Here is a 16,991-nt window from a genome sequence, read left to right as displayed (position 1 = left end):
TGGCAAGACAGTGATGGAGTGAATGATGGTGAAAGTTTTTCTTTTTCGGGCCACCCTGCCTTGGTGGGAATCGGCCGGTGTGATAATAAAAAAAAAAAAAAAAAAAATATATATATATATATATATATATATATATATATATATATATATATATATATATATATATATATATATATATATATATATATATTTCATTGCTTTAATACATAATAAATTATGTTAACAAACAATTTCTATGAAGAGTGATGTTTCACACAGGCTGAGACCACTGTTATCTGAGCCACAACTTATGTATAAATATAATATTTATTAAATTCCAAATAATCCAACCATTATTTAATCAAAATTAAATGTTAAATCATCATAAGATATATCAATAGTTATGTTCACATACTTGCATGGGTCCTGGTGCAAATCCATCTTGGCAAGAGCACTCGAATCCTCCCTCCACGTTGCTGCAGGTGCCATTACCACAGACGCTTGAAACAGCACATTCATTGTCGTCTAGAAAAAACAGCAAGGCATAACCATTAATCATTTGTATTTTCTATTCCTACTTAATTTTCCATTTTGAAGATTTATCCTGGTCATAAAAACTGTTATTTAACTGACCTTATGTGTAATATATTACACATTTTGCACAAGTCACAGATATAATAGTCAGATGTGACAACTATATATTATATAAACCATTTATCATAAAAGTATTTAGCATTTATGACAACTATACACTTATCATAAAACCATCTGTCATAAAAGTATCTATCATTTCTATTCCCCAGTAAAATTTACAAATAATTACAAATCAAAATTTAGTAGATAATTAATAATCTTTTGTACTGTGGGAGTTACTAACCTACACAACGGCGACCAGAATGATCTAGAACGTAACCCATGGGACATTCACATCGGAAGGAACCATCAGTGTTGACACAGTCTCCTCCTTGGCATGATCCAGGCATGATCTCACATTCATTCAGATCAGCACCAGATTCTGATCGGCCAGGTCCCAGCGGACACAGCTTCTCAAACTCAGCTATGGATTATAAGCAGAAGAGATAATGGAATTTTTAAAAAAATTAACTGGGAATCTGTCCTCAGAAAAAGACAAATCTTCAGGTCTGAATATATTAATTAATGTTCGTAGAATTACCTTGCCTCGGTGGGAGACGGCCGACTTGTTAAAAAAAAAAAAAAAAAAAAAAAAGAATTACCGACAGTATGTTAGGTAAAAGGACACAAGTGCAACTTAATGTGACACTTTATTGTGACAACGCTTCACTCTCCAGGAGCTTTGTCAAGCCATAACAGCTTGACAAAAGCTCCTGGAGAGCAAAACGTTGTCATAATAAAATGTCACACTAACCTTTCGGGGTCGGTCTCATAAAACTACGCCCAAATTTTAGGAGCTTCCAATCTTGCATGAAAGAATGGGTCTGCATGGTCAGTGTGTGCAGTATAAAAAAATCCTGCAGCACGCACTGCATAACGATTAACCCTTAAACTGTCCAAATATATATATATACGTTCTCTTGTGTAGCACCCCGAATTTTTTGAGAAAAAAAAAATTTTAATAGGAAAAAAGAGCATATGGTACCCAGGCGTCCTCAATTTTTTTCATATGGCGCACAGTGAGTGCGCACACCCATTCTCTTATGTCTAGGTGACTCAGGCTTATCGTGCCAATGCTGAATGAATGACGAAGGAAACGTACATATACGTTTGGGGTGTTACGCGAGAGAACGTATCTGTATGTTTGGACTGTTTAAGGGTTAAAAAAAACGGCAACCGTGTTTTTGGTGTAAAACAGCGACTTTGTGGTATATTTTTGTATGGTTTTTATGTTGTCTTCTTGGTTTCTTGGTCTCAACTGATAGAATGAAAGATATACTACAGAAATAGGGATGATTTTGAATGGAATATAGACTAAAAGTAGCTTGAAATTGAGCTCGAAGTAGCAGAAATGTTCAATTTCTGCCGATGTGCAAGAGTAAACAAAACACATCACGTGTCCAATACACGTCACCTGGCCAGTCTAATATGCACTCATGAATGCATTGACATTATTTATACAGTTATTACCATTAAGCAGTAGTCTGAATGACAGTAAATCTATTACGTATTTGTGTGAATAAAAATTCAAGATGAAAAGCAAGTGTAATATAAGAGGGGTTTGGAGACATGACTAATGAACAGAGAAAATGTTATTTTAGTGCCAGGAATGTGCACATTATTTATTCTGGGCCCTATTTTGAAATTGGCCTTTCTTGAATTTTGTGTGAAATTGGCCAAATTAGTAATTTCTGATCACTTTATTGGGTAGATGAAATATGTAAATGGGCAGTTTCTTGTACTCAGTCAACAGAATAAAAGGAGTTCTAGTTAAACAGCTATGAATGTGGTAGGCTGGAACAAGGGAATTGACCCAAAATAGGGCTCAGTGGGCGAAATCGCCAATGCATAAATATTGCCGAGGCTGCTAAATTTGTGAGAGAGTAATTCCACAAGTTTAGCATCAAATTTTGTGCTTTTGGTTTCATTAACTTCAGAAAAAGATTCCCTATTGTTTCATAAGAATTTTTTTTTTTTAAATTCTTCGATCCAGGGAGCAAGTTTGCAAGCAAGGGTCTCGACCCTCAAAGAGTTAAGTTGCACTTGTGTTCTTTTACCAAACATATTAATTAATACAACATCATGTTCCTCACAGCTGAACTTGGAAGTAGAGTAACATACCGATATGAAGAATGCTAACAAAAATGAATATGAAAGTTTTCCAACAAGTGTTCAATGAAATACGTACTGGAGAACTGAGCAGTATCATAAGTAAGTACAGTAGGGCCCTATTTATATGGCAGGTTAGGTTCCAGGCTACCGCCAGAAAGCGGACATTGCCAGAAAGTTGAAGACCATTTTTTCACATATATTATGTTAGCAACAGAACTAGGCATTAGAAAGATAGGGGGAGCCGTACAGCGAGTTTTGGTCATAATTGAAAAGTCTGTATTAGTGGAATGCCGTAAAGCAAAATGCTGTAAAGCGGGGCCCTACATATACCCTCCAGGTATACACATAAGTACAATTGTCAGACATATTGTAAATTGCCCAGTTTAACATAAAATTTCTGATAAAAAATAATGATTACTTCTACAAACATATACTGTACCTACATAACATGTTATGTGTTACATGACATCAAGCTAAATAAATAAAGGAAAAACAAATACAACGAGATAATTAAGAGGAAACCTGTAGAGACAGAGAAATGAAGAAGAGTAAATTACTTCATGGATAAATGTTATATCTGTTTTATTTGTTAAGCATAAAAAATGAATGTTAACCTGTATAAAAGTGTTGTTATCTGAATATGTTATAAGCTCTGTTTCATCCACTTTAGCTAAACATACTGTGAATACATATATGAAGCTATAAAAGCAAAGCTATGCTCATGCTATCTTGTTTTCAGTATGTATTTTATCATACAGTTGTTTCAAACTTCCAAAAGTTGCATCCTGTTCCACTGCTTTATTACTCCCACTCAATCACACAAGCATGCATGAAGAATGGGAAAGGCTCAAGAAGACCAGAAACAGAGATAGGCTCAGAGAAAAGAAGCTGTAGACTTCACTCAAGGAGAAGAACCTAGGTGTGAGTATAGTGTCCAGTATAATGCCAGTGGTATTAGTGAGGAAAGTCTTAGTGAATAGTATGCTTGATAATGGTGAGTCATGCAGCAGACTAGGTTAAGTTACTGAGTTCATAGCAGATAAATTGCTGTACAACTCACCCGAACTGATGTGTGGGCAGCGATCACAGGTCAGACCCCATGCAGCACCAGATGAACAACAACACTCTTTTCTAAGAATCCTGACTGGTCGAGGCTCCAAACATGTACCTAGAAAGCAAGAAAGTCACTAGAAAAAAATTGTGACTGTGTGATGAACTATGTTTGTCTACATAAAATATATATTTTTTTAAGGAAGACATTACACACAGATTCTTCAACAACCATATTAATTATTGCACACTAATATTTTGTGATTTTTATTATTATATATTATAATAATTTCAATAATATATTACAGGTACAGGTTGGCCATCACTAATCCAGTTCCAGCAGTAATCCGGGACTAATTTCAGCTAGCGTAATTTCAAATTTCTGGGGTCGCTGCACCAACCTGCCGCTACCGTCTGGTGGCGCTGCATAAGTCATTTCAATATGTATTTCTCCATTTATTGTTAAAACCTGCTCACTTTTAACCCTAGGCAAGGTTCCAACCAATAAAGGAAATGCTTTTCGCTGTGTAAAGTGCAAACACTGTACACTGTCCATAAAAGATAAGGGTGGCTTTGAAGCCACTGTGGTCCCATAGTATGACACAATGAGCTCAGCTCACTCAGATAAGCTGTGACTAGTAAATTTGGGATTACATATGATAGAATAGGTCTGTATGGTAAGTGTGCACTATATAAAAAAAAATCTGCAGCACGGAGAGCGTGAGGAAAAAGCTGAGTGTGTTTTTGGTGTAAAACAGCGACTTTGCGGTATATTTTTGTATGTTTTTTATGGTTGTATTTTCGTTTTTTTGGTCTCATTTGATAGAATGGAAGATATATTACAGAAATAGAAATGATTCTGATTGGTTTCAGGATGGAAAGTACCTTGAAAATGAGCTCAAAGTAGCAAAATGTTCAATTATTGCCAATGTTCAAGAGTAAACAAATGATGTCACCATCCAATACATGTCTAACTGGTTGGTCTAATATGCAGTCACGAAGGAGTTGACATTATTTATACAACTATTACAATAATGCAGTAGTTTGCGTAACAGTAAATCTTCTATTTTTTGAGTGAATAAAAATTCAAAATGGAAAGCAAGTGTAATATAAGAGGGACCTGGAGACATGACTAATGAACAGAGAAAATGTTATTTTAGTGCCAGGAATGTCTGCATTGTTTATTCTGGACACCATTTTGAAACTGGTATCTTTTGAAATTTGTGTGAAATTGGCCAAATTACCAATTTCTGATCACTTTATTCCTTCTTTAGTGTTTTGTCTGTCATATGACTATTTAAGTTGTCTAGTGCTTGTAGTACACAGTATCTGATCCTGGTTCCCATTCCAGCCATCTGCTATTTATTCCAGTGTGAAAAATTTTCTAATATCCTTTACATCACTTTTTTCACAAATTTACAAGTGCAACTTCTTGTTCTTCCTGTTGAGGGCATTAAGAAATCTCCCCTAACTACCCTCTCCCATATCTTTATAATTTTATATGGTAATTCTTAAGTTTTGAAAACAGTTTGCTTAATGAAATTTCAATTAACCCTTTCAGTGGCTGTCATGCAGATTTACATGACTGATGCCAGGGTTCCTTATGTAGATCTCTGCATAAATTCTAGTGGCTTCAAATTTAGTGCAAGATGCCTGGTAGGCCTACATATGAAACAATGGATCTTCATGGTCAGTGTGAGCAGTATAAAAAAAAATTGGGGACCCTGCAGTGCATTGTGGGAACACCATGCTGAGCGGACACAAAGGCCTCAGTCCTAGGCAAACTGAACAAGTTTTATTCTCCAGTGACAGCTCCAACAATGAGAATTATAGAACTGATGATAAGTTCTTTGGTTTCGAAGATACAGTGACCAAAATTATAGCTCACGACGCTGGAAATATTGCTGTGAGATTATCACCAAATACAGTACCATCTTCTTTGAAGCTTAGTGATCACTTTTAATGAGACTTCCTGCTACAGAAAAGAAGAAATGGGCTCAGAAGTGATGTTACATATGTGCACATACAACAAGGCACCCATCAAAGAGCAGAGACATGCTTTATGTGTGAAGAATGTAAAAAGGAACATGAACAATGCCTGTATATATGTCCACAGATATTAGAACAATAGTAATGTAAAAAAATTTTTACCTCTGTGTTTACGTTGTTGTGTAAACAGGTTTCGTAAACAATATACTGATGACACTATTAGTGCAGGTATTGAGTTGCACACAACTGGTGGATATATGCACTGTGCATGATATGGGTCTCAGGCCAAAGAAGTTAATGGAAAATGGAAAAAATTAGAAAACTCCAGAAAAATGTGGAGAGTACAGCAATTGCCAATGATGCCATCAGTGAGTCAGTGACCTTTAATTTCACACCTTCATATCACGGCAAGTACTATGGGATTTTTTTCTTTTATTACCACCAGAAAAATATGCTCTTCTAACTAACAAGAGTTTTTTTTTTAAATGTGGACATTGAGAGCAATTTTAATTTCAAGGCTTCAGACATTGAGGGGGTTAATGACCAAGGAGTAATTAGAGAAGAATTTCATCTAACGACAACATAGCCTCCACTTAATTTCCTCTTAGCAGTTTGCACTAGAAATGCAGGATGTTATACTCTCATTACAAACACACGCACATACACACACATGGTGGCCAGGCTCACATGTCGGAGTAATGAAGGCCGAGGTACACTAATTAAACTTGCTACATAGCAATTGTTACTGCTGGGTGAGCCAGTGAAACTTTGCATTTTGTTTTTTATATAAGCTTCAATCTTCATGTAAATTTTATCCAGCCAATGTGAGTTTCAAAAGGCTGTTAAATGATAATGACTGCCATGGTGTGAAGGCAGAGGAAGAGCAATGCTCTAAACATCAAAGTGAATATTTTACAATGTGTTGATGCTGGCAAGGAAAACAGGTGCAATCTTCAAAATTTTTGAACTACCCAATTCCAGTGTATACACGGTCAAAATCTTCATAAATTTACAATGCGATTAGCACGCAAATTATGTCTCTGGTAGTGTTACTTGCACTTGTAGGTCACTGTTGCAGGCTTGGACTGAACTTCAGACCCAGCAATAAGTGCTTCTTAGCACGTTGGTTATACAGTAGAAAGCCAAGAGTTTGTTTGAGAGAATAAATCTTAAGGAAGGTGAGAATGTAGGAGAGTTGAATTTGTGCACAAGTAAGGAGTAATCTGAAAGGTTTAAGAGACGTGGCAACTTTGAGAACATTTCACCGAGTGATGAGGCTGCGAGTGCTGATACAGAGGCAGTAGCCTCTTATCAAGCTATGTTGCAGATCATAGAAGATGGTGGCTACACACCTCAGCAAGTTTTCAATGCTGACGAAACTGGGCTGTACGGGAACTGGATGCCATCAAGCGCCTTCTTATCAAGAGATGAGAAGAAGGCTACAGAATTCAAGGCAACCAAGGACCATCTCACACTTCTTCTGGGAGGCAATGCAGCAGGGGATTTCAAGCTTCAGTCCCTGTTAGTCTACCACTCTGAAATGCCAAGAGCTATGAAGAACTTCTACAAATCCAATCTCTCTATAATTTGGCGCTCTAACAAGAGAACATGGGTAACGTCAAGTATATGTAAGAAGTGGTTTTCGTGTAAATGAAAATATACATCAATGCATAAGATTAAATTTAAAATACAAATATATTTTTAATACAATTCGGCTTGTCTGCCTGACATGGCTTAATAATAGGTATAACACGCGTGTGTGTATAGATACAGACATACGTACACACAATATTTTTTTAACTCAACAGTTATCTCCCACCAAGGAAGGGTTACATAACCCTTTAAGTGTTCAGACCACTGATCAAAAAATTGTCCACAGTATTCAAGAATTTAAAAATTTTTTTTTTTTTCTTATGAATTGATAGCGAATCTTTTTTCTAAGGTAATGAAACCAAAGGTGCAAAATTTCATGGAAAACTCATAGAATTACACTTGCAAAGTTAGCGGTCTCAGCAGTATTTACACATCGGCAATTCTGCCCACTCTGAGTCCTATTTTAGGGCAATTACACTGTTTCAGTCTACCAAATTCTTGGCTATTTTGCTACTATGTCTTCCATTTTATTGATTTAGTACAAGAAACCACCCAATCAACTATTTCAACTACCCAACAAAGTGATTAGTAACTTGGCCAATTAAACACAAATTTCAAAATTTGCCAATTTCCAAACAGGGTCCAAAATAAACAATGTAGGCATTCTTGGCACTAAAATAACATTTCCTCTGTTCATCTGTTATGTTCTCAGGCTTTACACATGAATTCCATTTTGAATTTTTATTCGCACAAAGAATTTTGACCCACACAAAAAAAAATATATGATGTCCACCTAAGGTTATAAACAAAATTGTAATTCTTCTCTACAAAACTTATTAAAGCCATTATAGCACAACCTAATAGAATATTCAAGTTCTCTTGTATTCATTGTAACTCACCTAATGACCATATGTTCTGTTATTGCCTCATTAATTTTAAGTTTGTTTTAAGTCTGCCCAAAATGCTTCACATATAAGGGGGTTTTTGGCCTGTACACCCTACTATTATATTCCTCTGTACAAATATGTATTATGTTGAAATAAAATATTATTATTATTATTAAGATTTACTGCTATGCATTATTGTAATAATTGTATATATAATGTAAGCATATTCATGAACACATATTAGACTGACCAGCTGGACATGTATTGGACAGGCGAGGTGATTTGTTTACTCTAGGATATCGGCAAAAATCAAATATTTCCAATACTTTGAGCTCAATTTCAAACTACTTTCAGCCTGGAAATCAATCAAAATCATATCTATTTCTGTAGTATATCTTCCCTTCTATCAACTGATATCAAGAAACCAAGAAAACAGTCATAAAAACCATCCAAAAATACACCACAAAGTCGCTATTTTAAACCAAAAACACTGTTGCAATTTTTTTCTCATTATGCACTGCGTGGGGCAGAATGTTTTTTTTATGTGGTGCACACCTACTGCATCGACCCATTCTCTCATATCTAGGCCAAATTTTACTGCTCACTGCTTATATGAGTGAGCTGAGCTCAGACAGCAAAGTGGTTAAATTAGTAAACATATTCAACATCATTCTCTCAAACGCTGTTGTTCCAGAGAAATGCTGCCATCACAATCAGATTACCCCACTGCTTTCAGTATCCCAAGCCCTCCTTCAGTGTAGGCACTATCCTTCCTACCTCCAGGGCTCAAATCTGGCTAACCACTTTCCTCTGAATCCATTCTTGAAAGTTACCCTTGTCGCACTACTAATGTTCTTTTTTTAACACACTGGCCATCTCTCACCAAGGCAGGTGACTCAAAAGAGAAGCACTTTCACCATTATTCACACTATCACTGTCTTGCCTGAGGCATGCAATACAACAGTTCAGATGATCCTCCATACAGCAAATGTTCCCACCCCTTCTTTAGAGTGCGGGAACTGTACTTCCCACATCTGGCTAACTAGTTTCCCTGAATCCCCTTCACAAATGTTATACTGCTCACACTTCAATAGCTCATCAGGCCCCAAAAGCATTTGCCTCCACTCCTATTTAAATGTTCACACATGCCTGCTGGATGTCCAAACCCCCTTTCACATAAAACCTTCTTTACCCCCTCCCTCCATCCTTTCCTAGGACACCCTCTACCCCGTCTTTCTTCCACTACCAATTTATACACCCTCCAAGTCCTCTATTTTGTTCCATCCTCTCTAAATGACCAAACCACCTCAACAACCCCTCCTCAGCCCTCTGGATAATCTTTCAGTAACTCTGCACCTCCCAAAGTATGTCTATCAAAAAACACTTTTCTTCATTCACTCCTATCTAACACACTTACAGAAGACTGCTGAATGCTCAAGCCTCAAAAGCTCAAAGCCTCCTTTACTCCCTTCATCCAACACTTCTAAAACCATTTTTGATCTTGCACTAAGGTTTACATGCCCTCTTTGTAAACCTATGCCTCTTCATTCTCTCTACATGCCCAAACCACCTCAATAACCCCTTCTCAGCTCTCAAAATTATACCCCTGGCGACCTACATCACCTCTTAATTTCTACACTCCAAATTCTCTGTATGATATTCACACAGACACACACACTTTTTTTTTTCAGCCGGTGCAATCAAACAGGCTAAATTTTTATTAAAAATAAAACTGTTTCAACATTTTCTCCCATGTTATGCAAATTTTTAATTCTGCACCAAAACAACCTAAGCAACCTAACCTAGCCTTGCTTGAATTTGCAGAATATACAACTATTATAGCTCAATGAATTTGCAGAATATACAAGTATTATAGCTCAATGCTACCTAACCTATCTAAAGTCAATTTAACTTTATTTAATTTTATTTAACATTGCAAATATAAATAGTGTATATGTTCTGCTTGTATGGCAATATGAGCATTGGTTATAAGCCAAAACTACAAGCTCATGTTTATGGCTTTGGCTTATAAACTAGAGGTTTTTCATAGTTCAGTTCACATGCTGTTAGAGACTAGTGGTTTTTGATAGATCAAAGGCTGTTAGAGTGTAAGCAAGGTGATATTTATGAAGGGATTCAGTGAAAACTGGCTAGAAGGAGCTTAAGCTCTAAAGGTAGGAAGTGCAATGCCTCCACTATGAAGGATGGATGGGAATATTACAGTTAAGAGGAACATCTCAACTCTAATGTCCATACATCTATGGAAAAACAGCTAATGAATGACCAGTAGTGAATATGTTTCTTTTTTTTGGACCACCCTGCCTTGGTAGGAAAAGAAAATAGCACAGAATTAAGAACTATTAAGAAACACACAGCAAAGTCATGCTATGTGTACAGTATAGTGAATGCAAGTAGGAGTTCATAAGATTTACCTCCCATCTTATGTACAGTGGAACCATGGTTTTCGTGATTAATCTGTTCGAAAAATTCTGACGAAAACCGAATCGTTCGAAAACTGAAGCAACATTTCCCATAAGAAATAATGTAAATCCAATTAAAGCATTCCAGACATCCAAAAATATTAAAAAAAATACATTTTATAGAGAATAACTATAGTTTTACATACAGAAAACAATGAGAAATAAATATAAGTGACTAACGAAATGGATAAATGAACATTTAACATCACTTTTACCTTTATTGACTTGAGAGTCACTGGACCCCTGTCGCACAAAAAAATCTGTTCAGAGAGGTCTGTTTCTGGTGTCTCTAAGATTTGCCTAAAATAGGACAAGGCATTGTCATTGAACGTGTTACAGACACATCTTGCAAAAGCTTTGTTAGGGTGATATTTCTCCACAAAGCTTTGCAACTCATTCCACTTTGCACGCATGTCCTTAATCACTGAAGAAGGCACATTCTCCCTTCTCTCTTCCTCCTCCTCTGAAGCAATTTCCTCAGCTGCAGTCTGTTGCTGTTCCAGTTGAAGGTCTTGCAGCTCTTCAGTTGTTAGCTCTTCCCTGTGTTCCCCACGTTTGTCCGAGCTTGCAGCCTTGCCATGCCTTACCACACTGTATGCCAGTTCACTTCTTGAATTTGTCAAACCAACCTCTGTTGGCCTCAAATTCACTAACAGCAGCACTCATTCCAGGCATTTTCTTTGCGAGATCTGCATGCAACTGCCTTGCCTTTTCGTAAATTATCGCCTCCAAAACACTCTCCCACTAACTGTTTTTCGTTGATCCACACCAACAACTTCTCAACATCTTCAATTGTTTGTGATCTCTGTTTCATTAGCACACTTACCCCTCTTGCAACATCAGCTTCCTTGATTTCTTTTTTCTTCACCAGGATGGAACTGATTGTTGATGCAGACTTCCTGTACATCCTGGCAAGATCGGCCATGTGTACGCCATTTTCATACTTTGCTACAAGTTCTTTCTTGAATTCTTGCCTTCATCAATGGGCTGGTACTCGGAACTTTCTTTGGCCCCACTGTGGCTTACTTAGCAGTCGCACTCAATAAACAAGCACAAACAACAATGGATTATTACGAAATGTTTCAGATGAACATGCGAGGTGATGCTCACTCAACGAGAAAGGCAGACTGAGTCCCGAATGCATGGAATGCTTTGTGTTGGCACTCGATTCCAGTAAATGAGTGGCTGAGTCACATGGGCAGGCAGACAAGTTTGGTGTGGAAAAAATTTCGACAAAAAAGAGTAGTCGAAAACCGAACTGTACGAAAACTAAGGCATACGAAAACTGAGGTTCGACTGTATTTCGTAAGATTTACCTGCTATCTTACATATTCATGAGACAGAATGAAAAGACAGGCAACCCTACCAAACTTCAAAACATTTTACAGAAAGTTATGTTTAATATCATAATAACCATACTTATGCTCTATACTGAACTAATAACTGCTTAAACCTACTCAGCCTCTTCCTTGCTCAAATGCCCAGCCTTACTCTTTCAAGCCTCCCTCTGCCTTACTCAGCTGCCCAGCCTCACTCCTTCACACCTCCCTCTGCCTTGCTCAGCTGCCCAGCCTCACTCCTTCACACCTCCCTCTGCCTTGCTCAGCTGCCCAGCCTCATTCCTTCGCACTTCCCTTTCCCTTGCTCAGTAACCTTATTTTGATACATATTACCTAGCCTTATGTGACGAAAAGTGCTTGAAACACAGACAGTTGTTAAATATATTTATTTTTCTCTTTTATGCCTTTATTAAATACTGTACAACATTTTGGGGTTTAAGTTTGTGGTGGAGTCTTACTAATTTCTGGACTCCATGAAATGAATGAAAGTCTCTAACTGCTTCAGATTCTTTTTCAAATATGGTATATGGGTGTCTTCATCAAGCAAAGTGTCTCATTCAACATACTTAATATTAAGATTTTCACTGAATGTATTACTTGGTACAATATATTTTCTTGCATGTACAGCTTCCCAAAGCACTAGTTTAAGTACTATTAGGCTATCAAAAGATATACAAAAAATTGCAATGGTTTCTGCAATTAAAAGTGGCACTACAAACAAGAAAATCCTCTGCAGTTACCTTACTGCAAACCTTCAGAAACGACTACATCCTTACTGTACCTTGCACATGTCGGCTAGTTGTTATGTTTTCAGCTGTAATTAAACTGTATATGCCAACTAAAGATAGTTGCATATCTGATGGGCTTGATTATTTCAAATGTGGTTCTAGCAAATTTAGCTGCACAGCCATATATACTATATATAGAACAAACCACATGGGGATGGAAATCTTTAGTTCTAGATCTTTTGCACTCTCTTGCAATATCAGGAGATATGCAATGTTGCAAGACAGCAACAGATAGAAGGGGAAATTCTCTAAGGCCAGGCAGAAGGTATCAGTGGCAACCCATGTCTGCAATATGGGTTAAGATAAGATTTTGTTTGGATTTTTAACCCAGGAGGGTTGTGGTTGCAGGGGTCGATTCACAGCTCCTGGGCCCGCCTCTTCACTGGTCGCTACTAGGTCACTCTTCCTGTTCCATGAGCTTTATCATTCCTCTTCTTAAAGCTATGTATGGATCCTGCCTCCACTACATCACTTCACAGACTATTCCACTTCCTGACAACTCTGTGACTGAAGAAATACTTCCTAACATCCCTGTGATTCATCTGAGTCTTCAACTTCCAACTGTGACCCCTTGTTGCTGTGTCCCATCTCTGGAACATCCTGTCTCTGTCCACCTTGTCAATTCCTCTCAGTATTTTATATGTCGTTATCATATTTCCCCTATCTCTCCTGTCCTCCAGTGTCGTCAGGTCGATTTCCCTTAACCTCTCCTCGTAGGACATGCCCCTTAGCTCTGGGACAAGTCTTGTTGCAAACCTTTGCACTTTCTCTAGTTTCCTTACGTGCTTGGCTAGGTGTGGGGTCCAAACTGGTGTTGCATACTCCAATATGGGCCTAACCTACACAGTGAGCAAAGTCCTGAACGATTTCTTATTAAGATTTCGAAATGCTGTTCTTAGGTTTGCTAGGCGCCCATATGCTGCAGCAGTTATTTGGTTGAAGTTCGCCTCAGGAGATGTCCTTGGTGTTATACTCACCCCAAGATCCTTTTCCTTGACTGAGGTTTGTAATCAGTGGTCCCCCCTAGACTGTACTCTATCTGCGGTCTTCGTTGCCCTTCCCCAATCTTCATGACTTTGCACTTGGTGGGGTTGAACTCCAGGAGCCAGTTTCTCGACCAGGCCTGCAGCCTATCCAGATCCCTCTGTAGTTCTGCCTGGTCCTTGTCAGAATGTAGTCTCAGACTGTAGTCTTCTCATCAACTTCACATCACCTGCAAACAGGAACACTTTGGAGTCTATTCCTTCCTTCATGTCATTCACAAATACCAGAAACAGCACCGGTCCTAGGAGTGACCCCTATGGAACCCCACTCGTCACAGGCACCCACTCTGACACCTCACCACGTACCATGACTTGCTGCTGTCTTCCTGACAGGTATTCCCTGATCCACTGTAGTGCCTCCCCTGTTATCCCTGCCTGGTCCTCCAGCCTTTACACTAATCTCTCGTGTGGAACTGTGTCAAAAGCCTTCTTACAGTCCAAGAAAATGCAATCTACCCACCCCTGTCTCTCTTGTCTCACTGCTGTCACCCTGTCATAGAACTCTAGTAGGTTTGTGACACAAGATTTCCCTTCCCTGAAACCGTGCTGGCTGTCATTGATAAGCTCATTCCTTTCGAGGTGTTGGACCACTCTTTTCTTGATAATCTTCTCCATGCCTTTGCATACTATACATGTCAGTGACATGAGTCTGTAGTTTAATGCTTCATGTCTGTCTCCTTTTTTTTTTTTTTTTTTTAATGCTTAATTGGGACTACATTTGCTGTCTTCCATACCTTACGTAGTCTCCGTTTCGATAGATGTGTTGAAGGTTGTTGTTAGTGGCACACAGAGCGCCTCTGCTCCCTCTCTCAGTACCCATGGAGAGATGCTATCCGGTCCAGTCACCTTTGAGGTACCTAGCTCATTTAGCAGCTTCTTCACTTTTTCCCCGGTTGTATGTATTGTGTTCAACACTTGATGGTGTACCCCACCTCTCCGTCATTCTGGAGTCCCTTCTGTCTCCTTTGTGAACACTTCTTTGAATCTCATGTTGAGTTCCTCACATTCTTCGTGGTCGTTTCTTGTGATCTCTTCTCCTTTCTTCCTCAGCCTGATTACCTGGACTTGACTGTTGTTTTCCTACTAACGTGGCTGTACAACAGCTTCTGGTCACATTTGACTTTCGCTGCTGTGTCATTTTCATATTGTCGTTGGGCCTCCCTTCTAACCTGTGCATATTCATTTCTAGCTCTACTACTTATTCTCTTGTGTACTTAGCCTTCTTTACTTCTTCCATTCTCTAGCACACTTGGCTTTTGCCTCTCTACCAATGGCTCATCCTGGCTTTCTCGTTTTCCTGTTACCCTTGGGTACAAATCTCTCCTCAGCTTCCTTGCATATTGCTGTCATACATTCCATCATCTCATTTACTGACTTCCCTGCCAGTTCACTGTCTCACTGAACCTCATGCAGAAAATTCTTCATGCCTGTGTAGTCTCCTTTCTTGTAGTGTGGCTTTATTCTTCCGGCTCGTCCTGCTTTCCCCTCCACTTGTGACTCTACTGTGTATTCAAATCTTAAAATCACATGGTCGCTGGCCCCGAGGGGTCTTTCATATGTGATGTCCTCAATATCTGCACTACTCAAGGTGAATACTAGGTCCAGTCTCGTCGGTTCATCCTCTCCTCTCTCTCTGGTAGTGTCCCTGACGTGTTGGTACATGAAGTTTTCCAGTACCACCTCCATCATCTTAGCCCTCCATATTCTGTGTTGTTAAGATCGCTTGTTTGTAACTGTATTGCAATATACTACGTATATAATACAATGATAGAGGCATCTGTACACTCACCCTGCTCATATCTCTCATAGCACTCCTCCTGGCGGTGGTCAATACACTTTGTGCCATCAGGACTCACTTCAAAACCAGGAGGGCATACACATTGGAAAGTGCCACGCCCGTTAATACATTCTCCATTTTCACAAATATTCTCAACGGTAGTACACTCGTCAACATCTGAAATAAAAATAAAATATCATGTTCTAAAAAATAAAATACATTTCATGATGCTAGAAAATTGGTACACACAAATCTTACATTTGATCAATATTCTGTACTACAATTGGATCCATGAAGTATAATAAGCTAACTTTCTTAATTGTGGGAAGGGACAATAGGCAACCATATACAGTACTGCTGAAAGAGAACGGCATCAAAATATATAGGGAAATATAGGATAAACAAATAAAAGTACAGCCTCTCCTCACTTAACGACGGAGTTCCGTTCCTAAGACCACATCAGTAAATGAATTCGTCACTAAGCAAGGAGCATACTATAATGGTAATGGGTTTGTGTCAAATATATTTGACATTGTTTTAATGTTACCTTTGCAACATTTATAACATTTTTAGTATATTTTTAAATGTTTAAATAGTAGTGTACTGTATATTGTAATAAACAGAACAGAGGAAATCAGCTTTAATATACATTATTTAGGTATGCATACTGGTCAGAGAGCCCGTCGGTAAACGAGTATGTCGCTAAGTGAGGAGAGGCTGTATGTGATAAACAACTTTCGTGTATGTTTAACAGTACTTTGGTGATCTCTGTTTTTGGTATAAAACTATAATGACTCATGTAATTACAGCCACTCCTTACTTAACAACAATGGAGTTCCGTTCCTAAGACCTCGTTGGTAAACGAATTCATCGCTAAGTGAGGAGCATACTATAATGGTAGTGGGTTTGTGCCAACCATCTCTGATATTGTTTTAATGTCACATTTGCACCATTTATAACATTTCTGGTATATTTTTAAATGTTTACACAGTAGAGTAGTACTGTATATTGTAATAAACAGAACAGAGGAAATCAGCTCTGATATACAATATTTAGGTATGCATACTGGTCAGAGAGCCCATTGTAAGTCCGAGTCGTCGGTAAATGAGTACGTCGATAATTGAGAGGCTGTACTTACAAAAATATGCATTTTAATTTAAAATTCCTTTAAAAACAGAAAATGTAAAAAGCTCTATGTAGTCTTTTTTTTTTTTAAGTATATATTTTTTAAACACATTATTAAATAAAATGAGTAAATCATCCATTATTTGGCAACTGATTATTCAGAAATATTCTCTGCATTATGAGAGTTTATTTTAT

At 38.0% G+C, this 16,991-nt stretch overlaps 1 protein-coding gene across 1 annotated transcript in view; it reads right to left on the bottom strand.

Moving 5' to 3' along the window:
* Window positions 1–340: 340 nt before the first annotated feature.
* The window catches only part of LOC138852023 (fibrillin-2-like), a 29,412-nt gene continuing 12,761 nt past the window's right edge, over window positions 341–16,991 (bottom strand). The window contains exons 4-7 of the mRNA XM_070081638.1: window positions 15,684–15,848; window positions 3,785–3,892; window positions 857–1,036; window positions 341–504 (exon numbers count right to left, since the gene is read on the bottom strand). Coding sequence (XP_069937739.1) covers window positions 374–504; window positions 857–1,036; window positions 3,785–3,892; window positions 15,684–15,848 — 584 coding nt within the window. The 3' untranslated portion in view covers window positions 341–373. The remainder of the gene's footprint in view (window positions 505–856; window positions 1,037–3,784; window positions 3,893–15,683; window positions 15,849–16,991) is intronic.

Source organism: Cherax quadricarinatus, unplaced genomic scaffold (genome assembly GCF_038502225.1).
Source record: "Cherax quadricarinatus isolate ZL_2023a unplaced genomic scaffold, ASM3850222v1 Contig3446, whole genome shotgun sequence".
NCBI lineage: Eukaryota > Metazoa > Arthropoda > Malacostraca > Decapoda > Parastacidae > Cherax > Cherax quadricarinatus.
The sequence above is the reverse complement of the archived record's forward strand: the minus strand, read 5'-3'. Positions and strand labels throughout refer to the sequence as shown.